This window comes from Actinia tenebrosa, unplaced genomic scaffold (genome assembly GCF_029948245.1).
Source record: "Actinia tenebrosa isolate PJP-AT-01 unplaced genomic scaffold, QUT_ActTen_1.0 PGA_scaffold6__47_contigs__length_16458017, whole genome shotgun sequence".
NCBI classification, from domain to species: Eukaryota; Metazoa; Cnidaria; class Anthozoa; order Actiniaria; family Actiniidae; genus Actinia; species Actinia tenebrosa.
Window position 1 is genome coordinate 5,064,584 of NW_028292583.1, and position 25,702 is coordinate 5,090,285.

Below are 25,702 nucleotides of genomic sequence, written 5' to 3' on the forward strand. Positions count from 1 at the left end.
ATATTCTCCGTTGGGATCCATGTGTTTAATATTATGGCAGAGAAGAACTAGGAATGAGAAACGATAGAAGATGAGTGGAGACGTGGGGATCCTCACCACAGGAAGCACAAGGAGCAGAAAGAGCCAAGGAGATGTCTGCGCGGATGAGGCTTGATCAAGGTAATGATGATACATGATGATAATATGTGATGGTAATGATGCACGATGATGATACATGATGATCATACATGATGATCATACATGATGATCATACATGATGATCATACATGATAATACATGATGATGATACATGATGATCATACATGATGATGATGATACATGATGATAATAAATGATGATGATACATGATGATGATACACGATGATGATACATGATGATGATACATGATGATGAGTATACATGATGATGATACATGATGATAATACATGATGATGATACATGATGATAATACATGATGATGATACATGATGATGATACATGATGATGATACATGATGATAATACATGATGATGATACATGATAATGATACATGATGATGTTATATGATGATGATAGATGATGATGATAGACGATGATGATACATGATGATGATATATACATGATGATGATACACGATGATGATACACGATGATGATACATGATGATGATACATGATGATGATACATGATGATGATACACGATGATGATACACGATGATGATACACGATGATGATACACGATGATGATACATGATGATGATACATGATGATGATGCATGATGATGATACATGATGATTATACATGATGATGATACATGATGATGATACATGTGTGGCCAGCAACTAAAGTAATAGATAGCCCATACAAATAACTTGCTCTAGGACTACAAGTTATTGAAAAAAGTAAAAATCAAGATGATCATATTACCAAAAAATTATAATTAAAACAACATCGATTTGGAGTTGATCTGAGTGGCTATCACAGGACGACCACTTCTACCGTCGTGTTCTGTCAAGCAACGAAAAAAGTCAACACTAAGAAAGTAAATATTTTAACAAGCTGTTCTTCTCTATTTTCTTTCGCTTCATAATGACGTTTCAAAGTCCTCGTTTCCTGGCGATGTTGTTGATATATTTTCTCATCAACCTCCTTCGTTTCCAAAGCGTAATCACCTGCTTGTGTTACTGACATGATGTTTGGACAGGCAAACTCTGTGGTACACAACAACATAAAATTCACAGACAAGCTCTTCAAATTGACCGAAATTTACTGCTGTTTAACAAAAGAGCAAATCTCAACGCAAACAAGAGCAAAGGCTTTTTTTGCGTGGTAGATAGGGTGCCGTTTTCGTACCTTTGTAAACATCCGGCCACGCGATCTGTATATAATTCGACAGTTCCATTTATTTCTCTCCCAGCCATGCAGTTTGGTTGGTAGTTGAGCGTTCACCAAACGCAGACATTATGATTGTATTTGTATTACATAAAGTCAAGATTCCCACTTGGAAATCTATCTATTCGGTGAGTCACTTCGCCGCTCTTAACTTGTGGCATAGCAGCCGGCTGCAGCCTATTCTAGTCTCCTTATACAAGTGGGGGCCGCTGTTTATTGAACCTCATTCAGTAGTCTTATAGTTGGACTTCTCTGTTATTAACTGAGCCGCTTGACACAAAGAAACTGCAAGATGCCCAACCAATCTAACAATGCCTCAGAGACACTTGTATCAGTGTTTTACACAACACATTTGGTATCGTTTGTGTTAATGGTGTTTCTGAGCATCACGACAGTAGTTGGCAACGGCCTGCTTCTTCTAGCGACCTGGAAAGATCCTTTTAGAAGCTTCCGAAACCCAACCTCAATCTTAGTAGCAAGTCTTGGGTTTGCCGACTTCTTGACGGGCTTGATTGTCGATCCTCTGGCCGCGTCAATAAATCTCATGGCTTATCTGAAGAGGCTTCAGGTTAGGGAAGACCAGATTTATAAACAGATTGCTAGTTTTTCGTTTTCCTTTAGTCTGGTAACCATGAACGCGTCATTCATGACAGTATTGGCTTTGACTTGCATCCAAGTGATCGCTGTGTCATCCCCTCACGAGTACAAAGACAAGATCACTAAATTAAAATGCCTGATCTGTGTGGTTTGTATTTGGGGTTACACAACCTTGTTCTCATTGCTACCTGTGATGGGGGTCAGTACGGATATTACCGCTCAATTAGACCTTCACATCAATACTTCCACTGTACTGCTCGCTTTAGTTCTGGCCTACGCATTTCTGTACAGGTCGTACCGCACTCATTTGGATTCTGAATCCATGAGACGAAGTGGCACGAGCCAGTTTCAGCGGAGACGAAACCGCAGGCAGTTCACCCTCTTGAACCTTCTTCTCGCTGCCTTTGTCATTGTTTTTAGCCTTCCAATCGAAGTCTTGGGTCACTTAAAGTTCTACTGGACGTCGTCAAACCCAAATCAACGTCTAAAATATCTTATTGCTTATACCATAGCTGGTGATATCATCTTGCTTAAGTTTGCACTGGATCCTTTTGCGTATGCATTGAGACTGCCAAAATATCGCTTGGCATTTAAAAACATCCTTTATCGTTCGTCTTATAGTGCCCCAGAGTTCACATCTTGGGCCACCATTGAGGTCTTCTTATGAATTCGGTGTAGACTCTCGTGTCACGGGAAATGAAGTAAAACAACTTGGAGTGAGTGTGAAGGAAGACAAAACTGTACCAAGTGAGTTGGCAGTGTGAGAAATAAACTTGACTTGAAGGATTTCCACACTTGAATAATGTCTGACTTAACGCATCAACATTGTTCGTACTTGAGCAAATCCTGCAGAATTGGTTTATCTGGCCCTGTATATTTCATCTTTTTACGTGAGAATGGGTTAACCCTTGTGCTAGGGATAAGTCCTTTTCTTTCTCAAACGGGAATCAAAAACGACTTAGCACTAGCAGTAAGGCCGACCTAGCTACATCCATGAACTGACCCATGCCTAAGCTGTCCAGCAAATTCATCATGAAATGCAAAGGGTTTTAATGTTAGTTTAAGTTAATTAAAGCCCCAAAAATTAGGCATCTAAGGTGTAGTAATATACGCAACAATGTCGTACAACAATTTTGAGCTCATGTTATGATAATACACGAGACGATTTTTAGCGCAACATTGTAGCGTTAAGATTTGGCCTAGCGTAACATGGTGCGCGCGGCAACACAAACCGATGGCAACAACGTTTTCAATTGTTGAACAATATATCGCTAAAAATTGTAACCGCGCGCCATATTACACGAGAACAATTTTCCTAACATTGTTTCGACGGAATCGCTTCGTTTAACAACTCCCCACTAAGGATAGAGAGAGCTTCTACTACACGCGATAAAGAAATTGTATTTTCTCATTCGGTCCAAGTTCGCAATTAGAGACGTTGTACCGGAAATTGTAAATGAAAATTTATTTGAATCAATGACCATACAAAAAAAAAAAAAAAAAAAAAAAAAAAAATTGATATTGTCAATAAATAGAACGATCACAATTCATTTAACGAGATATTTCATAAGCAAATATTTACAAAATTTCAGAAAAAAATTTAATTAAGAAAGTTATTTATCAAAACCGAAAGCTCCATATGTTGATTTACATCGTAGTCGTTTCGTTTTTTGACATTAGAGACCTTTAGATCCGACGACGAGTACGACAAACGAGTACGAGTACGAGTGTTTAACTTTTAAAGAGAGGCACTGTCTTTTTGTAGTCGTGATCGTGTACGTACATTGAAACTTTAGATTGTAAAAAATCGGAAATCGACTACGATTTAGTGTTAACCACGTGCACAGGACCAATTTTAAAACTCGTACTCGTACTCGATCTCGTATTCGTCGTCGTATCTAAAGGTCGCTAGTAGCGAGGCGACGAGGCGAATTCTTGGGGTGAATGTGACTTCACAGCCGCCATCTTGGTTGACTTTGAAAAAAGAATTTGGTCTTGGTTTTTAAAGACATGCCAATCAACATGGCGGCCACGTCTTTTGTTCTTGTGCATGTGACGTCATAGCTACCATGTTGATTAACTTGAACAAAAGATTTGGTCTTGGTTTTTAAAGACATGCCAATCAACATGGCGGCCACGTCTTTTGTTCTTTAGGATGATTCCCCTCCTTTCTTGCCATTATCGTTATGTACTGCTCCAAACAAATCTCTACAACCAGGAGCTTGTTTATAGTTTTTGTTACCTTGATTCAAATAGTTATAGATATTTTGCTAACATTTCCATGAGAATCTAATAACGAATAATAATATCCAGACGTCTAAATTTTTAGTTTCAGTCAATCACAACATTCCTGAGACATTATAAATTTGATGTATATGATAGTATAAATGAAGTAACCGCGTCTGGGGTTGACTAGGTTTGGGCAAAAATAAGATCCGCACTAAGTTAGACCAGCATTGAAAACTAGCAATTCTTGGGGTGCATGATACGTCATAGCCGCCATGTTGTTTGACGATAAGGCATTTCTCGTTATCTTCTCTTGTTAGATCAACCAACATGGCGGCTGTTTCACTGTTACAGTACTTATATCTCAGAGGATTTAGCGTCATGTGGTTGCACCCCAAGAATTTATTTAGTAGCTCTCCCGGAAAGGCGACAGTGAGCACTTTAACGATCTCTCCATCAGTCGTTCAAAGCAAAATTGGAGAGACGTCGACAAAAGCGTGTAAAAACAACGGGAGTTTACCTCTAGCTGACGTACTAACATCTGAAGGCTTCGAAAAGGATTCTGGTAGTAGTAGTAGTATTATATATATTATTTTTACATTAATCTAATTCACTCTCATCGACTTCTGACTGATCGATATAAGGATTACTCGAGTCTCTCGTACTGGTGCTGTGTGTTGATGAGGACATTCCCTGCTGCTTTAAACCATCTCCGTTTGATAAACTATCCGAGGTAATAACATTCGGGGCTTCTGATTTCGACTTATCATTTATCTCTGGTTCGTTAGTAGTGAAAGTTCTAACGTTTCCGTTAGTTAGTGGCACAGCCTTATCAGAGACTGAGCACCTTTCTTCATTAGTCCTAGATTCTTCTTCCACATGGGTAGAAGATTCTGGTCGTTCCTTGCTCGAGATACCATTATGATTATACGACAAGTCCCCAAGAGCGGGTTCTTTGGTAACTGAAGAGGAAGGATTAGCGAAAGTAGTAGGTACCGACTGGTTTCCGAAAGAATTCCGAAGTGATTCCGAAGTCCGTCGTCGTTGATAGAACAGTACGTAAGCACATTTAGACACGACACGTTCTTCGGAGGAATTTGTCACGCTACGATCATCGCAGTAACGCCATCCTGGAAGAGAAAAAACACCAGCAAAAGTCAGGAAACGAGATTTTGTGGCTTGGTCTTGTTTGTGTAAAATGGTGATCAAAAAAACAGGCATACGAACAAAATAAATACATAAAAGTAGATGGGTAGGTAACAAGTTTGGTAGGTAGTTAGGCAGGTAGGTGAGTGGGTGGATGGGTAGGTAGGTAGATACTGTAGATAGGTAGGTAGAGTAGGCAGTTAGGTAAATCGGTGGATAGGTAGGCAGGTAGGTGGGTGGGTGGGTAGGTAGATAGGTAGGTAGGAAGATAGATATATAGGTAGGTAGGTCGGTAGGTAGGTGAGTAGGCTGGTAGGTGGGTAGGTAGGTAGGTGGTTAGGTAGGTAGGTGGGTAGGTAGGTAGGTGGGTAGGTGGGTGGGTAGGTAGGTGGGTAGGTTGGTAGGTGGGTAAGTGGGTAGGTTGGTAGGTAAGTAGGTGGGTGGAGGTGGGTGGGTGACATTTTTTGATGGTACCTATTCTTTGTTCCTGTGCATGACATCCTTCAGATATTCTAGCATACGCAGTGTAATGTCCAAAATTAACACTCCCCATGTGGTTGGAAACAGCAAAAAGATCGTACACATCATTAGCGTGTCCCTTATCCGCTGTATACATAGACATGTCTAAACCCCTGTGGAGTAGAAACGTTTAGGTCAATATATAGCAAGTTACACTTCATGTGGCGAGCTCTAGTCTTCAATACTGGCGTGAACACATTTGTAACACATTGTAACATTTCACGTCTTGACAAGAAGATGAAGGCAAAATGATTAAAGAACGAAATTGCATCCTCGTAGACTTTTTTCAGTCGACTACCATGATGCATCATGGCCTATCTTGGGTACATGATGAACAAAAAATTGTACCCAAGCTATATCACTAGACACCATGTTTGCTATCATAGTAAAGCTCTATATTGGCCAACCATCGCCTCGAAGTTTCCACATCATGGGCAACTTTGCAGAGTAATGACTGCTCAATCATCTCCCGAAACAAAGTGCTCGGCGCCAGATTGACTGAATTTAGAAATAGATTTTTGGGGACAATAGCCAAAGAATTTGAAGAACAACCTTAAACCACAGAAGAGAACCAACAAACAACTATCCTCACATACGGTATGATGAATAATTTGAAGATCTAATGCGTTTACACTGTGAACAGGTTTTGCAGCCCAATTGACAAGGCAGCCAATAGATTGAATTAGAATTTAGAAGTTGGTTATTGTGGAGGGAGGAAAAACTGGAGAAAAACACTCGAAGCACAGGAGAACGAGTGAACACCTCAACTCACATACGACACCAAGCCCACCAGGTCAAGAACTCAGGCTGCATTGATAAGAGGCATTGCATTAGCAGTGCACACCACCTGTGCACCCAAACCCATGACCACAAGTGAGAGGCGGCATATTAGTACTGCAACCCACTCATACAAGCACAACGTAACAGATGTTTACACTCTCTTACCTCAAGGGGAACTCCACAAGTTTTGTTATCTTATCCCTGTACAGAACATTTCTGAATGAAAATCGTTTGAGATGAATGATCAGTATTTCTGGAAGCTTCCACACTGACAACTGTTTGGTGGCCTGTTGATGAGTCTTGCACTTGGGGCAGTACCTTACAATAAAGAACGAAATCCTGTTATAATAGTACTAAGCAGTTTTGCTGAGACAATGCATGATTTCAGCCTCGTACATTATATCATCTAAACTAGATTTTAAGGTCTGTTTTTTCGTGGTTTTTGAAACCATTTGAAAGGCATGGTACAACCTAATAAATGTTTATTCATAACTTTTTTTTTCTTACTTTCTTTCTTTCATTCATTTATTCATTCTTCCATTCATTCTTTCATTCATTCTTTCTTTTTTCCTCCCTCCCTCCTTCCTTCCCTCCTTCCTTCCTTCTGTCTTTGTTTGTTAGAGTTCTCTGACACTGTGAGGGTATTGACTCCTTCAAAGTTGTACATACTAATAGTCACGGATTACTCACCAAGCATCATCCTTGCCTAATGTCTCTGGCTCTGTAAACAGTTCTAAACATTCATTCAGTGTACAACTGTACGAGGCTAAGGAGAAAAAATCCCAGAATTAGTTGAACTGCCATTGGAAGAATCTATCTTTCCACATAATAAGGAACCCTTCTTGGAACATTTCCCTCTGTCCTCATGTTCAATTGATGTTCTACTTACTAGAGAGTTCTTCACTTTCACAGGAAGGATGTCGTTCACATTCCTGAAAAACAGAAACGAGATGAGCTTTTCATCAACGCCAACAACACTAACAATAACAAACAAAAGCAAGAACAGTAAGAAGCAGCAGTAGCAACAACAGCAACAGCAGCAGCAACAACAGCAGCAGCAGCAGCAGCAGCAACAACACACTGCAGGAATGTAATAACAACAGTAGTAGCATCATCAGCAACAATAACAGCAGCAATGACACTATCAGTACAACAACAGCATTAACAACACCACCAACAACAACAGCATTAACAACACCAACAACAACAACAGCAGTAGCAGCAGAAACAATGATAGCAGCAACAGTGACTATAGCAAAAACAAATATATTAACGGTAATGGTTAAAATATAGCTAATGTAATATCTACAATATTACACATGATTAATAATGGTGGACACAACAGAAAAATCCTACACAATGATTACATACTACTTCTTTATTTTTGACGTTCACCCAGTTCTTTGTTTTTGGATTATTTCTCCAATCTAAAGCAAGGATTCTGTTGGTCAAATCAAGCGGTTGGTCACCTGAAAATATGAGATATAAGAAAAATTAAATGTAAAAAAATGAATATTTTACCCAAGAAAAAAATGAAGCTTTGGTTTTATTGCTTTGGAAAAATGAGTTATGCAAGAATATGACCACTATGACAATTAATTTTGGACTTTTCATAAACTGAGTTTATTACAACAACAACAAAATGCTTTAGTATTTTGAACTTTGAAGGAAGGGAGTCCTAATTAATGTTAGTGGGTGAGTTTATGGATGGGGGGGTGGATGGATGGATGGATGGATGGATGGATGGATGGATGGATGGATGGATGGATGGATGGATGGATGGATGGATGGATGGATGGATGGATGGGTGGGTGGGTGGGTGGATGGATGGATGGATGGATGGATGGATGGATTTATGGATGGATTTATGGATGGATGGATGGATTAGTGGATAGATTAGTGGAGGGATGGGTGGATGGATGGACGGACGGATGGATGGCATTGAAAGAATACCTTGGTCTTTAAGCCTGGCTCCTTCAGTCCCCATTACTGGTTCACCAAAGATGTTAACTGGTTTGAAGAAGAATCTTGACTGTTCTTCAGGAGTCAGAGAACAATCTGGAAAATGTCAACGTTGCGTTTCAGCAGTGAGTAACAATTCTTTCAGAATGAGAAAAAATGACAATGAAGCCACAGCAAAAAAAGTATATTATAGGTTGAGCTAAGTAATATAAAGCTGTTACATAAAGCTGTTACAACTATTGTTACAAACCATTCTTCTCGTCCTCTGTGTATTCTTTAGCTGGTTCACCATCGCGAACTTCAACTGAATGTCTGCAAGGGAATAATAGGAGTTACTTCTGCTTTCTGGTGATGCTCTTGTAAGAAAACCAATGAGAATGAACATCGGGAGAACCTACAGTACATAGCACTCAGTTGATGTAATGTATTCAGAAAATCTATTGTATTCTATTATTGTTCTATCTATTGTATTAGTTGTATTAGGTGTGATTCATTGTATTCTTATGAATACATGGACATTACATCAACTGCTTGCTACATAGTCTTTCCCAATAAATTTCACTCACATGTATATCAACATGATTGAGAAGGCAATGAAATCAAAAGAGTGTAGTATGAATCTTACTTGGCATATTCTTCAGCCAGATCTTTCAATCTTGTGAAGGTAGCCTGTGAAGCTGGCATGCTTACAATAAATGGCAAACCTATAGAATGCTTGCCACCCTTCTTGCAATGCCTCTTATGTGCTGGCCAGTGTCGTTCCTGGCATTTCCTGGGAAAAAAAAAAAAAAGACCTATATGTAACAAGTATTTCTGTCATCATGTGACTGGACAACTTCATGTACATGCATGAATGTCTGGAAGGGTGTTTAATCTAAGTAAATTCAGCTCATTGTTAATAAGGTGGCTTGAATTGCTGATCTGATTGAATAAATTGTCCTTGGTTTACTTAAATAGCCAGTGGCTAACAAATCTGTGGCCCTTACTACATGACTGAATTGAAAATTAGAAATTGATTTTTTTGTGAAGGAAGGAAAACCAGAGAACCCAGAAAACCCTTAAAGCACAGGAGAGAACCAACAAACAACTCACATACAACACTGAGTCCGAGAATCAAACCTGAGTCACATTGGTAGGAGGAAAGTGCTCTAGCTAGAGAGTAATACCTGTCGCAGTAGCCAATAGCATAACATCCAAGACATCTTTTCAGCGGATCATTGAGATCTTCATTTTTGAAGCAGTCAGCACAGTGAAGTGGGATAGTGAGAGGATACAACAGTCTCTGTGGTTAAAAATACACCACGTCAAGCATGAGTCAGAGTACATTGTAGGTGCCGTAGATAATACATGTCTAAGATGACATCCTTTGAGCTAATGAAACTGTGCAAGATATTTGCCTACTCTACCAAAAGATGCACCATGAAACATATATCTTCAAATAGTGCAATCCTTACCTGTATGACAGGCACTATATACACCTCTTCTCCAGCTTCTTCTATACTCAACATTTCAAAACTGAAAGAACAAAATGAGGGGTTTTACATGTGTGCAACACACTATAAACACATCACACTACTGAAAAACAACCCCCTCCCCCCTTGAAAAAAAACATTAGAAATACATGTAACACTATTCATAAATTAACAATGAAATGAGGCATGTGAGCAACAAACTACGCCATCACACATCACGCTACTGAAATACCTATTCATAATTCTTTATATCTGGAAGTAAGCTCCCCAGACCATCAATCCTACCCCCAAAGTAGTACCAGATTAGGACTTACATAAAAATGTTATCTGAAGAAACTACATTGGCCAGGCTGCTTCCTCTTTCGAAAAATTTGTGAAATTTCCCCTGGAACTCCTCAAAAACTCTCATCTGCAAGACCAAAGGGATAAAAACATGTATTCAAAATATACATAAGCAGAATACGAACTAGAATTATCCTTATTATTTTCTTACGTTTTCTTCCATGACTCCAGTTTTCTTTTCTACTCCTGATGTCAACTGCTCTAGGTTTGCTTCTTGTGCGACTTTGACAACCAACTAAAATAATAGCAAATTACCAGTCAATGTTTAAACTTTTAACTAAAATAGTGACAACAACAATTACAAATAATAAATTGTTTCCGTGTAACATCAAACTGTAAACAAATAGACTATTTCAAATTTGTTTGAGTGACAATGAAACAATGGCTTTGAAAATGATTTACTGTATTCATTGGTAAGTGATCAAGTACAATCTAGTTCAACTTAGAACCAAAAAAAAAATGTTTTGGAAAGATGTATCATATACTTCAAAATTGTTCTCCTGGGATTGACCTTTTAGTATATTTACATAAATATGATTATAGTTTTAATCCAAGATTCTGCAGTGTTACATGTAAATACTGTGCTTTTTTCTAAGCATAATAAAGCTGCTATTAGAAATATATGTACCTTCATGGGTGTTCTTGATGGGTCTTTGAAGAATACTATGACATTGAGAAGTTTTTGTTCTTTTGGAAGTGGGACTGAGAGGTTCATGAATGGATCAAACTTGATAGATATCTGGAAAACATAGGGTTAAAAGTATATAAAGTGTAGTAAGTTATTCTGATATAGATTGAATAGATGTGTGTGGAATGATGAATTGGATGAATGAATGGATAAATAGGATGGATGGGATATCAATTTTGCTCAATTTATAGGTCATAGAATGCAGAAGGGAGGGATGCATGGATGGATGGAGAAATTAATAAACATATGGATAATTTAATGGTGATGTAATGTAAGGAGTGAGTGATTGAGTGAGTGAGTAAGAGAGTGAGTGAGTAAGAGAGTGAGTGAGTAAGAGAGTGAGTGAGTAAGAGAGTAAGTGAGTGAGTGAGGAAGAGAGTGAGTGAGTGAGTAAGAAAGAGAGTGAGTGAGTGAGTGAGTGAGTGAGTGAGTGAGTGAAAAATAATAATCACATAAAAAGCCAATGAAATCTCGAAACAAACAAAGATATATCAGATCTAAAGATATACTAGGTACCTTTTTGCACACAGGACAAGTTAACTTGGACTTAAGTTGACCCTGGAAGAGATCCACTATGATTGAATCATTCCTTCTCTTGTACCTGGACCACGCTTCATCTGCCACTTCATGGTCAGGTCTGCTGCCTCCCTCTACTTCCTCTGTGTAGGGCTTTATTCTAATGCGGTTCATATCCTAAAAATAAAAAATAAATTAAAAATTAACTAACTAATTTGCTAGTGATGTAGTATTTTTGGGTAATAGTGAATAGAGAACAATCTGCATCATACGGTACGTGGTTGGTACAGAAACTCAGTTTGTTGACCATTTATAACATTACCTGAATGTTATCTTACAGCTACCTTACTGTCACCTAACCGTTACCTTAATTTTGCGAAATGGAAATGTACATGTAATGTATGAAATAATTACCTCATGTAGTCCATCGAGAAGAAATGCCATAAACTCCTGAGCATCTTGCTGCATAAATCCCTTGAATTGACAAACTTTTTCTCCTATCAAGATCTAAATGAGAAAAAAAGTGGGATATGGAACCCTGAAACAACCTCTGGGCTGATCTAAGTCAGGGCATGGCTAACTCACAGATCAAACCCTGAAACAACCTCTGGGCTGATCTAAGTCAGGGCATGGCTAACTCACAGATTGAACCCTGAAACATCCTCTGGACTGATCTGAGTCAGGGCACGGCTAACTCACAGATTGAACCCTGAAACATCCTCTGGGCTGATCTGAGTCAGGGCACGACTAACCCACAGATAGAACCCTGAAAAAACCTCTGGGCTGATCTAAGTTAGGGTATGGCTAACTCACAGATTGAATCACATTTATTTACACTAGCATGCAGAAAACCACCGAGACATACAGTAGAAATAACAACTTATGTTGCCAAGCCCAGGAACTGAACCCGAGACCCTAGAAATGAATAATGAGTTTCTACATGTACAAGGTCATTTTACCTTTAGTTGTTGTGGGGGTACATGTCTGTGTTTGCCTGACCACATGTGCTTCATCAGATTTGCAAACACCAGTGCAAGGCGTCCACCAAGGCCAAGAGGGTTTTCAGAATTCAGATCATCTTCATATTCACCACCTTAAACACATCAAAGGATATAATTGATTAAATTAACCAAGAGCAAGGTCTCTGTTTATTATAAATTACAAATTGACCAATAGTTCCTTCTCTCATTCTGTAAGTACCACTGTGTTTTATGGCTAAAGACTCATCTGTACAGGTCTACTTCATTTAAGATCAAATCCTTTGCAAAAAATAACAATAATGTAAAGAATGTGCAGCTTGGACAATACCAATGTTTTGAAATCCCATGGACTTTTATTGGTATCAGTGAATAGCTGACTTATAAATGAGCTAATACTGTACAAATGATTCTGTGGTCTTCACAAACAGCCTTATGCATTGAATGTGAAGTGGATGTATTATAGCACATGAAATTACGAAAGTAAACAGCATCAAACAACTTACTTAAAAAGTAATCCCTCAGAGGTCTTGTATTTGCCAAGCACTGAACAATGGAATTCAAATAACAAGTGTTCCCTAAATTTTCCAGTCCAGTAAAACCCTTCTTCACTGAACTCTCTGCCAAGAAGTCCATATCAGTGTTATTTTCATCCATGTCGTCTCCTGTTTTAGCAGCGTTATGTATGGCTTCTGAGAAGGGCATACTTCCATTGCTTGGTGTTCTACCACCCCCTATCACTCCAGATTTGGTTGGAGGGATCAAAGGTGCTGTAGGTGGTGTTGGTGGAGGTGCAGGAGGATGGGCAGGAGTACCATTACATCCATAAGGTGCAGATTTACTATTTACAGAAGCACCATTCCAAGTTGATGAATCCTCATTATCTGGGATGCCGTTACAATGCTTGGGTTCATTGATGCCATTCACCTTATGTTCTTTTTCTGACAAGCTGCTTTGAGGGACAGTTTGATCAGCTTCCTGATTGGTGTTTCTAACAGCTTCCCCATTGGTGTTTCTAACAGGTGGTTTGATAGGAGAATCTGGTATAATCTTGGTGAATTCTTTGTCACTATTTTCAGCTTGTAGGCCTTAAAATGGTAATTTTGGAAGGCTTTAAACATCATAAAAATTTATCTATTTATTATAAAATTTGCAACTATTCCCAGGAGAGTCAGGAGTGGCCATGTATGTTGGAGGTATTAATGATTTAAAGGAAGCTAATGCAAAGCATATATGTCCATTAGATAATAATTATTAGATAAATAACTGTTATAAATCTTGCGCTCTGTTTGGATGGGAGCATGTGCATCTTGACAGCACATGCACTTTCTATTTCATAATTGGTTTCCAATGATGCAATGCATTATGTTTCTCCTAATACTTCTCTTGTGTTCTGCCAATCACTGCATGCATGTATATTTTCTATTTCGTCACTAGATACTGTTTGTTTAGTACCTGTAAGGTTTGGTGGTTGAAGAGATTTCCAACTCCCAGGTGTTGCTTTGTTCAATGTTATTTCAATCATGTACATGAGAATCTTGAAGGAACATTTGGTTTTGTTGATCTTTCCCCTGGCAACCAAAATAATAAAAAGATAGCAATGACTGTGTGTACATGGCATATGTATATATTATTAAAATACAGTATATTCAGTTTCTATAGCTCCAAAAGAGTTTTTGTATTATTGTATAGCATTGGTACAGACCATAATGGAAAGCACCAGAGGTATGTGCTAGCAGCTGCTAATGCTAACGTCAATCTAGATAGTAACTGACCTTAGCTTGACATTCCAGTTAAACACAGTATTCTCTGTTGTTCCTTGATACATGTTCAAAAATTTCTCATCACTGGAAAATTAAAAGAAATAAAAAAATAATAAGAGGACAAACACATAATAGAATGATGAATCGCTGGGGCACAGAGCAATCATGTAGTTGAAACAATTTTTCTTTCAATTTTTTTCCTAGTTGATTTTAGATGTCGTCTAAAATATTATTCATAAAGAAAAAACCAAATCATTTGACATATATTTTTTCATTTGAACATTTTAAGATATCATCTATGATCAATAAGAGGACAGACAATGGAAATCTATGAGAAATTTGTAAAAATATCATTGACTACAGCTAAAATAATAAATACCTTGTTGCAAACTGCACATTCAATTCATCTTCCATCACTGATACATTAAGATGTTCTTTCTTGAGATTTTTTATGTATACAGTAACTTTCAAGCTGTCTTTATCCTAGGAAAGCAAAAAAGTTTTTCATTTAAAACTTCTTCCTGACCTTCCAGAGCTACAGTACAATATATGTTGAATGATATGTTGGAAAATAGAAAGTAATAAAAAAATTTTGGGAAAAAAAATCACCTTTACCTTATATATAATTATCAAAATTTCAATTCTCTAGGTAAAACAAATAACTAAGAAACTGCATCGACTTTTAAAGGTTTTATGGAAAGTAATTTATATACAATGAAATAATTGATAATTTTACTAAATTTACATTGGAGCCAAAAATAGTTAGTAAGGATATAAAGAATCAAACAAATAAGAGATCAGCTTAAAGGAAAAAAGGGGAGTTTTCTCTTGATTTTCATTTTAGTTTTCAGTTACCTTTTCAAACCAATCATGTTTCAGGTGTTGTAGCTCATATTTCTCTTGCACATTAGCACCTAAAAAAGGATAATTGTCACCATAGTTAATAGAGGGGAATGGTTAGGAAACCCTTTTGTTATAGGTCTTTGTTCACTTTTTTCAAGCGTGACCGTGCAATCGTTTGTTTTACCATTGTTTTACCATTGTTGGCAATGGCTGAGTGAACAGACACAAATCTTTCTTTTGGCTTCTAGTTCAAAATATTAAAAGATTTATGAGCATAAGTTAGAGATATTTTCAAGAATATTCCTTACAACAATCCCATAGACAAAGTTTATCTTTGTTTATTTTGTAATTTCAGATGAGCATAAATGAAACATTGTGCAAGGTCAAGACCAGTTCAACAACAAAAGTAAACAAAGACCTATAACAATAGGTTTCCTAACCATTCCCCTCTATGAACTATGTTGTTACCCAGTATAGTACTTGAATCAGTGTAAAATCCTTAAGATTTTTGAGTGATAATCTTCAAGGCTTTATTAATGACCTGATTAGCTCCAGAAAATCTCAGCACTCTCCCCTCCCCCTTCTCCCAGATATACACATTGGGAATGGAATTTTCAAGGGGGGTAGGGATATATTAACTTCTTGGTTTTCATAACACAGGGAAAACTCCTTGTGTAAAAAGAGGCAGGACAATAAAACAAACAAATTTATTGAAATGTGGTGCTCATAGTATGAGGACAGGTAACATACAGGATGATCAGTGATTGACTTGATCTTTGAGACCCAATTTTGAAATTATAGCATTCAGAAATCATTGTAATCACTACCAAGTCCTGCAATCTGATTGGTTCAAAGGAGTGCCATTAATTCCCTTATTGCATTTGTTATTGGGCATAATGTTTTCCAATATAATACCATATATCATGTGTCATTTTCATGAAAATAAGTTTCTTTTGATTGAGTTGTATCCATATTCCTCTGTTTTTTTGTCTTGCAAAACCATTAAGCAAAGAAATGATACTCTAGGGAATGACACATGATCTGAAATGGGAAAATATTACGCCCAAGCTAAAGAGTTATATGCTAGAAAGTTCAAATGCAATAAGGTAATAAAAAAAAACAATATATGAATAAATTAAGATGTATATATAATTATATAGCTTATATGTATAAATCATGAATAAAGAAATTAAAGAAACAAATATCTTATTCCTAATGGTCGAATACTTGAGGATTTAGCCAAATCAGACGAGGCAAAGGGTTTAAATTTTCGTGCTTTTTCAACGTTTTTCATTGAATGACAAAATCCTCGCCATATTTTATGCCCAACTTTCCTTTGTCCTTGGACTCAACCATTCAAATTACCTTAGGAATAAAATTGCTATACGTAAAGACATCTCTAAATACTAACAATTGTTCTACATTAATGAATAAGATATAATATATATTTGATGTAAGATTTAATAACACACAAAAACCAAATGACAAGCACTCCACAATTATATGTCACTGTACTCCCGTACTTACTTAGCTGATCTTGGGGTTTTTCTTCATCAATGAGAGACTTTTTAGCCTGGAACTGGTCTTCTTGTTGGTCATGCTGCTGGTGTTGACATTTTATGGCCATATTTCCACAGCTTAATCGTTTTCTTGGTGATCGGATCGATCTGTTATTAATGGTGTCCGAAGGCTCTGAATCCTGCGGGGCCGTCGTTTTGACGCCGTTTTGGAGCACGATTTTGCTATAATTAAATACGTTATCAAACCTATACTGTTTTAGAAGTGTATATTTACAATTAATGAATCATATTTTCGTTTCTAGGGGTAATAAATGGCCCAAAAGCATAAGATCATCGAGGTTTTTTTACTGTAGTAAGTCCGACAAAAATTGTATAACAAATTGTGAGCCCGTGACATCATCGGAAGCACGTGTACGTTAAAGCGCATGCTCAAAACGGCTTTGCATTTGTCATCATCATCATCATCATCTCATCATCAACAACCATTTTTAATTCATAATAATAATTTGATTTTCAAGCAAATGGTGGGCAATTATGCATATAGTTGCATCAGTTATGGGTTTTTAAGGCAGCCCATTAAAAAAAGTCGTATTCAATGCGCATTCCGTGTTTTGAACGATATTTCTGTTTAAAACAATTTCTTCTTATAATAATACAATCTACAATATTACTCGATTCTGAGTGGACAAGAGGAGTACAATTAAATCCCAAATTGTACTTTGTAGAGTCCCAATTAAGTTGCTCAATCTTGTTGAGTGTATTATTAACAAAATATTGCGCAATCTTCTCGTACGATTCGGAGTTCATAGATACTCGTGATGTCTTGAAAGTTCTCAAATTGAACTCGTACCTATAAATAACGAATTGCACTCGAGATCGTGCGATTTCCTATACTAATTCTAATGCGATAAAGGTTAAAGCCGAGAAGGCCAGAAAATCAGATTAGTAATGAAATGAGACTGAACAAAGGGAAATCAAAATCAAATGAAGTGAAGTGAAGTGAAGGAAAGTCAAGTGATTGAGTTAAATAAAATAGAGAAATGAAATGAAATGAAATATTTGAACTGAAGTTAAATAAAATGAAATGAGATAGAATAGAATAAAAGAAATTTAATTTTTAAAGAATTTTTTAAAAGATTTTAAAGTACGTGACAACAGTTCAGACTACGTGACGAAATGTGACTCTTTCTCGGGAGACTGGTGCCTAATAATGCTATATATGGTCATATTGGAACCAGTTTTCCATCCTGTTTCACTCACATCTTCGGTCAAATTGCTCAACAAATTTCGACTAACTATTCTTTCTCATCTTTTGAACACTTTCAAAGATCAGAAAGATTCGTCAAATGCTAGCTTCAAATCGGCTGACTTGGGCACCACCATGTCAGCAAACTTACCATACGAGATCAGTAAGTTCCAGGAACATATTCGCCTTTTAAAACAAATTAAGAGGGACACTATCAGTTCGTTCAAGGATCTCCAATCCTCGGGCCAATGTAGTCCAGATATTCTATCTGCTTATCTTCCAGATGAACAGTGCCAGTTTTTAGACAGCGTGTGTGAGAAACCTCCGACAATTATAGTCGTAGGACAAACTTGTTTTGCTAAGGTATGTGTTATAAACGAGCTTCTCGGAGAACCCGTCCTACCGACGGTAGAAGATTTGGACAAGAGTACGACATGGCGAATGATCAGAATTAAGTATGGCAATATTTCGAATGTGAGTCTTGTTCTACCGGACAGTTTTGAACTCGCTGCTGCTTTAAATGCTCATGAGGATTGCTGGCAGTGTGTCCCGAGAGGGGATTTAGAAGTTACTGGAAGCGAAAAATCAGATCCCGCGCTAGCATCTGCAGTGGCTGAGGTATCTTTGAACCATGCTTTACTAAAGGCTGGCGCACAAATCGTGTGTTCTCCAACCAACCACGAAGGTGATGTAGAAAATATTTTTCGCGCCTGTTGTGAGGACGTTCTACCGATATTACTCTACGCTTTGGAACTGGAAAGTCTAAGTGAAAAGGTAAGAATGAATTTTAAAAGCGTTCGGGTTTTTGCCGTGTTTCATTGATAGAGACTGATCATTTTTGTCTTCTTCTGCCTAGATCAATCAGTGTTTTCTAACTTTCGTTTTTTGTTTGTTTGTATTGTTGTTTGACCTTTCGAAAGTTACTTTATTTCGTACTCTCATAGCTTTGTGTTATTGTATTTATAGAGTTGAGATTCTGGATTCTCACTCTTTTTGCAAATAAACCAATAATCTCAAACATAACAGCTCAAAAAATTAGACATCTGTAACTCAATTTTACTTGCTTTGTAAAAAATTGATAAAATAATCTAAAATGCACTGCAATTACGGATGAAAGCCTATTTAGGAATAAAATATCAACTTTATAGCTGGTAGGGTTTTTTTTTTTGAATGAATTGTAATATCATTTCGAAACATAGACGGATCATGAACACAGATCGTAACAGCGTAATCGTTCATCGATATTTTGTGTACTATAGACTTATTCTAATATTTGTACATAAAACTTAAAAATCGGTAAAGTATTTCTTCAAGAAAGACAAAACTATCGTTTTTACAACTCGTTGGGACATGGTATTTAGTTGTTTTAGATTTTTATCGTGTTTAGGGTTTATTGACTTGGCGAATGTCCATTATTATCGGGAGCTACTACATGTGCTGGCTAGAAACTGCATGCTTATGCTTGGAATATTATTGTTTTTGTTTCTTGAATAAATTTAGAAAGTGACTCCATTGTTTAAAAATGCTTGAATGACTCAATTATCATATTTAAAGTAAGTTAGCGTTTAACAAAGGTTAATAATTTAAGTCTTAATAAATAAAATGACTTTTCATCAACATCACAAGACCAGAACTAAAATAATAATGAATTTCTCTAAAATTATGCAGAATATTGAAAATCTTATGAGGAGACCATTTTTGCATAAAGATAAATTTATTCAAATTTTAGGGCTTGGAAAGTTATTGGAAGCCATTTCAGTGCTGTGGCTAATAATGATTCCAAATGTATGGAAATGACAAGGAATGTGAGCCAGTGCACAGTCTTGATAAGAATTATTTAACCTTTGTTAGACTGGGGCATTCCCGCCCTATTATGTAACCCTTTGAGAATCACTGTTATATGCTTGTATTTTGTACCCTCAGCATTGAAGTGGCTTCTCATCTTTGGATACTAACACAAAGATGGCTTACCATTAACCTTAAGGAACAAAACTTTTCTTATGTGATAATGAAATTTACTAAATCTCTTTAGGTGTAACATTGGGAAAACCATTTCAATGTAAAAAGAAATTTATTCAAATCATTCATCTGGTAAAGCATGGAAAGCCATGTCAGTGTTGTGGATATTATTCCAAGTGTATGGAAATGATAAGAATAATTAGTCCTTAGCACATACTCGAAATTAATTCATGGCCATATGACTGCTACAAGACAGAGGCAGTCCCGGTTACATAATCCTTTTTATTATATAATTACCAATGAAATATCTATTTTTCTCTATTTCGAAAAATTGATATCTTCACACGTGAAAATAACATGTTATTTTCACGTGTGAAAATAACACCATTGCGATGGCTATTCAAAAATACACGGAAAGAATTGCCTGAAAAAGCCGAAACATACTTCATTGATAATTATATAATAAACAGAATATTACATGGGCGCTTGGAGATACGAAAATTATCTTCTCGTGTTGAAAATTTCTCACTCGTTCGCTGCGCTCACTTGTGAGAGATCTTTTCAACACTCGAAGATAAATTTCGTATCTCCGTGCGCCCATGTAATATCCTCTATGTCTTCTGCAGTTTGTTCAAAGCTTCAACACTTGCATATGTGTGCCATGACAGTGAATAGGCTTCTCATATCTTTTTCATTTAATACAAGAAAAATCTTAAACAAAAGTTATTTAAATTCAGAGGGGCCCAAATTATATAGGGAGGATGAACTATTATGATCAAGAGATTCATAAACTCATGCACCAATAATATATGCAGTACAAATCAAGGGGGATCTGGGGGGGGGGAGGGGGGGCTGCACACACACCCTGCACCTTTCCCTTTGCTAGATACTCCTTGGAATTATTTTTCTGTATTATTAATATTTGAATGATTATTTCTTGTTTGGTTGAACAGGATAAAGCAGAGCTACTCCAGGTCAAAGCCTTAGCCCCAGACATGCCGATATTCTTTGTCAAATGCAGCCGTAAATCACCTCAACTAACAGAATCAATGACAGAGTCAGAACAGCATCAAGTTGTGTATGAATTCACTGAAGCAAGGACTAAGATATATGAACAGCTCTGTGATATAGGTTATTTGATTCCAGACTCTTCAGAGACAAAGAAAGAGGGACCTAACTATGTTGAAGAAATGAGTACCAGAGCAATCCTTGACTCTGTCCGACCAAAATCCACACTGATAGAGAACTTTTCATTGTTTCCTTGTTTTCTACTCTTCGTTCGGCAGGTTTTGCAATACCATTTAGTCACGGCTTCTTCAGCATTGAATGAGGCTCATCATAGAGTTTTGTCGCTGTTCATAACGACTGCATTCGATATGGCAAGAGACATGATTATTACTCCACGAAGACTGCAATACGCACGAGAAAAAGAGGAAGAACTATTCAATGCTCTGATGGATACGGCATGCAGAAAGCAAGATGAAATCAAGGAGGTCATTCACAAGACCATCACCACTCTATCCCCTCAAATTCTAAAAGAAGTAGAAACCCTTGAATTCAAGGGCATTTTATTGACAGATGATGAGGAACTCCAAAACGTTAAGGATCTAGACACATGTATTAGTCAAATTCAGGAACTTGTTTTAGGTAGGATTAATAAAGCAGTGGCTGGGAATCTGATCAGTTCTGTTGAGTATTTACGCGAAAGCTTTGTTGGGACTTTGCAAAGGTGTATCGACAGCTTGGAGAAAATGGACAGCGAAGGTTCTTGGAACAAGGAGGATCAGTCGGCTACAACGGCATTAAAACATGTAAGTTCTTTAAATCCTGACTAGCATACAAAAATCTGCAAGAAATCTTCACTCATCTTCTCACTTGTTGCTGTCTTCAAAACTCATAATCTCAAGTCATATGGTCTACGTTCTTTCTCAGTTGCTGCTTCTCTACTCTGGAACTCCTTATCTTCTTCAATTATTGATATTTCCAGTTTATCTTCATATAAATTTCAACTCAAGACTCATTTATTTAAATTAGTTTTTTCTTTATAATCATATTATCTATCTTATTTATCTATTCATTTACGCAGACTCGTATAAGCGCTATATAAGCCATATGCTATTATAATTATATTATATATTATTAGCTTTTGTACCTTTACATTTTGCTGTTATTTAGACCTTTTTACCAATACGGAGCCATTAACAAATTATGGAATGCCAAGGGGCAACTATTGGAAAATTTATAGATGTCACAACTGTCAGAATGTCTTTTTATTTTATTTTCTTTCTCAAGGAGAAGCACATCTTAAAAGAAATTGAATTTACTGATAGTTGGAACAATATGCAAAACATGAAGACTTCAAATTATTTGAAAACATAACCCCACCACCCTATGCTTTATAAATTTTCCACATGTTTGCCCCCACGGTATCCCATAATACAAGATGGCCACCGTATCAGTAAAAAGCTCTATTGTGATAAGGTAGAGTAATCATTTGCTGAATGATTTTACACTGGATCAACTCTGTTTCTGGTTAAGATCACTTCTTTTATATATTTAATCCTATCCATATTTGTATTCATATAGGTGTATATATTGAATTCTATCCATATTTGTTTGAATGTATATTCCAGGTAGTTGATGCCGCATACCAGGTAGAAGTTACAGTACGTGCCAGCTCATCTCTTGCTCGGCTGCTGTGGGAAAAAATGAAACAGGCTATCCAGACGCTACCAGGCAAAGCCCCACCCAAGGTGGATGGACCCTGGAAACAAAAGGTGGCACAGGACATGCTGACGAGCCTTAGTGAGACCCGCCTAGCAAAACACATATGTTACCAGTTCAAAATGAGGCTTCATAAATCACATGAAGCTTTCACAACGAGTATTAAAATACTAGAAAATAATCACACAGGCAGATTGGAAAAAACAGAAGAGCAGAGAATGCGAGTACGCAAGTCTTATGCACCTAAGATTGCTCGCTTAGCTTTGGAGAGTACTTCATTGAGAGATGTTGTTCTGTATGGTATGCCTCAGCTTGGTCGGGAAGTAGGGCGTGGTCAGTATGGTGTGGTGTATTCCTGCGATAGGTGGGCAGGGCGACACCCGTGTGCTATCAAGTCTGTTGTCCCACCTGATGACAAACACTGGAATGATCTGGCTTTAGAGTTTTACTACACCAAGTAAGATTTCTTGTTCTTTCATGTACTTGTATTATCCTCATCCCACATTAACTGTGTCCTGATTTAGATTAACCCTGAGATTAGGTTTAGTTTCCATCATAATAGTACAATGTTCACTCTATGAAATGATGAAGATGATTATGTTGATGTAGATAATGTTGAAGTGAGGTTAATGATTATGATAAGAATGAAAAACGAATGATTATGAAATGGGTGATGGTACGTGTTGATGAAGTAAAGCTGATGAGGAGAAAAGTGATGTTTGACATGGATGATGATGATTGATGATGAAGATGACGATGATGATGATGGTAATGATTTAGTGAAGTTGATGAGGAGGTTGATGATTATAATTCTTCATGATGAAGAAAGAACAATAATGAGTAATACAGTATGTATTGAAGAAATAGAAAACGCGCGCGCGTGCTGCGTGCTGTCATAAAGCACGTGGGGGTTGGCAGAACAAGAGAGAAGTGTTAGGAGAAGCATGACGCGTAGCAGAGTGCTTCTGGACACTTCTCGAGTGTTCTGTCAATCCCCAAGTGCTTTATGACAGCATACAGCACAGCAAGTTTTTTATTTCTTTTATAAAATACAAATTACAATAATAGATAGAAATGACGCAACGGAAAGTGCGCGCGTGTGTAATGTGCTCTCATAAAGCACGCGCTCCAAACCAATCAGAATGTGACATTCATAACAGTTTTTTATAAATATATATATTTCCAGGTCCTTACCACGTCATGATCGTCTAGTATCCATCATTGGCTCAGTGATCGACTATAGCTACGGTGGAGGAGCGTCCCCTGCGGTGCTCCTAGTGATGGATCGTTTACAGCGGGACTTATACCAGGGGATCAAAAGTGGGCTCAGTTTGAGGGCACGCTTACAAGTGGCATCAGATGTTGTTGAGGGGATTCGATTTCTTCATAGTCAAGGTTTGGTTCATCGGGACATCAAGCTTAAAAATGTCTTGGTAAGTTATTTGGTAACTTTCGGAGGGTGAGCGCGCAAAGCGATGGAGTACGCACATTGCTAGAGAGAAAGAGAGAGAGCGAGAGGTGGTGCTTGCTTGGTCGTAGAAGCATGAAAAACGTACTAAATCGATGCTACTCATTTCAGCTTGACTCCAAAAACCGTGGCAAGATAACTGACTTGGGGTTTTGTAAACCCGAAGCAATGATGTCCGGCTCGATCGTGGGAACACCAATCCACATGGCGCCAGAACTCTTCTCAGGTCGCTATGACAACAGTGTAGATGTCTATGCTTTTGGTGTTCTGTTCTGGTACATCTGTGCTGGCACCGTGAGGCTACCCCTGGCATTTGAACAGTGCGCAAGTAAAGACCACTTATGGAACGCTGTACGACGTGGGGTGCGACCAGAGAGACTGGCCCACTTTGACGATGAGTGCTGGACGCTTATGGAATCCTGTTGGAGCGGTGATCCCTGTCAAAGACCTCTGTTAGGAGATATACAACCACAGATTACAGCTCTTCTCAAGCGTCAAGAGGCAAAGAGTTCGTCGACGAGGCAGTCAAGAAGGACGACAGAAAATCGAAAAATGGATGGGAAATAGTTGGAAGGATCTTTCTCTCTTACTTGTGAGCGTCACAGTCGCAAACAAGGAACAACCATCGACCAATTAATTGCAAACTACTTCTAGAAGCTTGTTGATGGTAATGACGACGGAAACTAATTCAAGCCACGTATTTTACCAAGCCCGTTGTCGAAATTACAACAAACTCACGGTGATTGCCACGACGTACATCAATGGATATTTTGACGCTATTGCTTTGCTTGCTGCTCTTTGACTTTCAAAACGAATCACAGAATTACCCTGAAAGTCGCAAAACACTTGCAAAGCGAACAGCAGGAATTATTACTATATTTTTGGTTGAAATGGTTGAAAATAACAGTACATGACAAAAAGTAAATACTGCCTCTTTGGGCCAAAAAGTGCGAGAAAAAATGAAATTCTAATGAATTCCTTTTTTTATGAAAAATAAAGTCACTCTGATAATTATACTTGTAATAATTTATTACAGCGCAAACCATATCGTGAAATACTATAAACTATATAGCACTAAACACATCTGTTTCTTTTGTTTTCATTGACGCTATTTTGTCGGTACTAATTAGTGCTATTTCATGGGTATATGGTTTGCACTCTACATATTCAGCGCAAATTAAACGCGTGTATATAATCAAATTATCAGAAGTTATTGTTAGCAATTAATACTCCTTGCGTACGTGTCCTTTCCTTTAGCCATACAATTGAATGCAATTGCCAAGCATTCTTGGGGAGGTTGAGACGCCATGATGGAGGACATACAATCCTCCAACATGGCAGCTACGATTTCGAATTTGGCGCCGTTTTGGTTTGCTCGTGCAATCATTTTTAGTCGAATAATTTGTGATACAAGTTTAATAGCTTTCTACGGGCAAGATTATCCAGGAATCTTAGCCGACTAGTCGTTTGCCGACAGCCTGCTTTGTAGACTCGATTTTTTACGTTCAGAAATCTCGCTAAAAAATAGGATCTTTTTGGCAAGATCGAGGGACGAACGGACGGATTAACGGAAGAACGGATGG

General features: G+C 37.5%; 3 protein-coding genes across 3 annotated transcripts; 2 read left to right on the forward strand and 1 right to left on the reverse strand.

The window, feature by feature from the left end:
* The first annotated feature begins 1,487 nt into the window (after positions 1–1,487).
* On the forward strand, positions 1,488–2,754 carry LOC116292602 (adenosine receptor A1-like). The gene has a single exon (XM_031699945.2). The coding sequence runs from the start codon at positions 1,664–1,666 to the stop codon at positions 2,633–2,635; it is 972 nt and encodes a 323-aa protein (XP_031555805.2). The 5' UTR covers positions 1,488–1,663; the 3' UTR covers positions 2,636–2,754.
* Positions 2,755–3,416: 662 nt separating this feature from the next.
* LOC116292584 (ubiquitin carboxyl-terminal hydrolase 19) lies at positions 3,417–17,077 on the reverse strand. Its single transcript, XM_089039228.1, has 23 exons — positions 16,730–17,077; positions 15,215–15,273; positions 14,739–14,842; positions 14,372–14,443; positions 14,052–14,167; positions 13,103–13,684; positions 12,579–12,712; positions 12,034–12,126; positions 11,620–11,796; positions 11,044–11,154; positions 10,567–10,650; positions 10,388–10,482; positions 10,056–10,116; positions 9,768–9,883; positions 9,227–9,373; positions 8,852–8,913; positions 8,593–8,697; positions 8,011–8,108; positions 7,529–7,571; positions 7,330–7,405; positions 6,805–6,957; positions 5,815–5,972; positions 3,417–5,324 (listed from the first exon to the last, which is right to left on the reverse strand). The coding sequence occupies exons 1-23, from the start codon at positions 16,827–16,829 to the stop codon at positions 4,795–4,797; spliced, it is 3,276 nt and encodes a 1,091-aa protein (XP_088895354.1). The 5' UTR covers positions 16,830–17,077; the 3' UTR covers positions 3,417–4,794.
* A 906-nt stretch (positions 17,078–17,983) lies between these two features.
* On the forward strand, positions 17,984–25,133 carry LOC116292598 (dual serine/threonine and tyrosine protein kinase-like). The gene is made up of 5 exons (XM_031699943.2): positions 17,984–18,742; positions 20,881–21,738; positions 22,561–23,108; positions 23,838–24,084; positions 24,231–25,133. Exons 1-5 carry the CDS (start codon positions 18,104–18,106, stop codon positions 24,684–24,686), a joined length of 2,748 nt encoding a protein of 915 aa, XP_031555803.2. The 5' UTR covers positions 17,984–18,103; the 3' UTR covers positions 24,687–25,133.
* Positions 25,134–25,702: the final 569 nt, after the last annotated feature.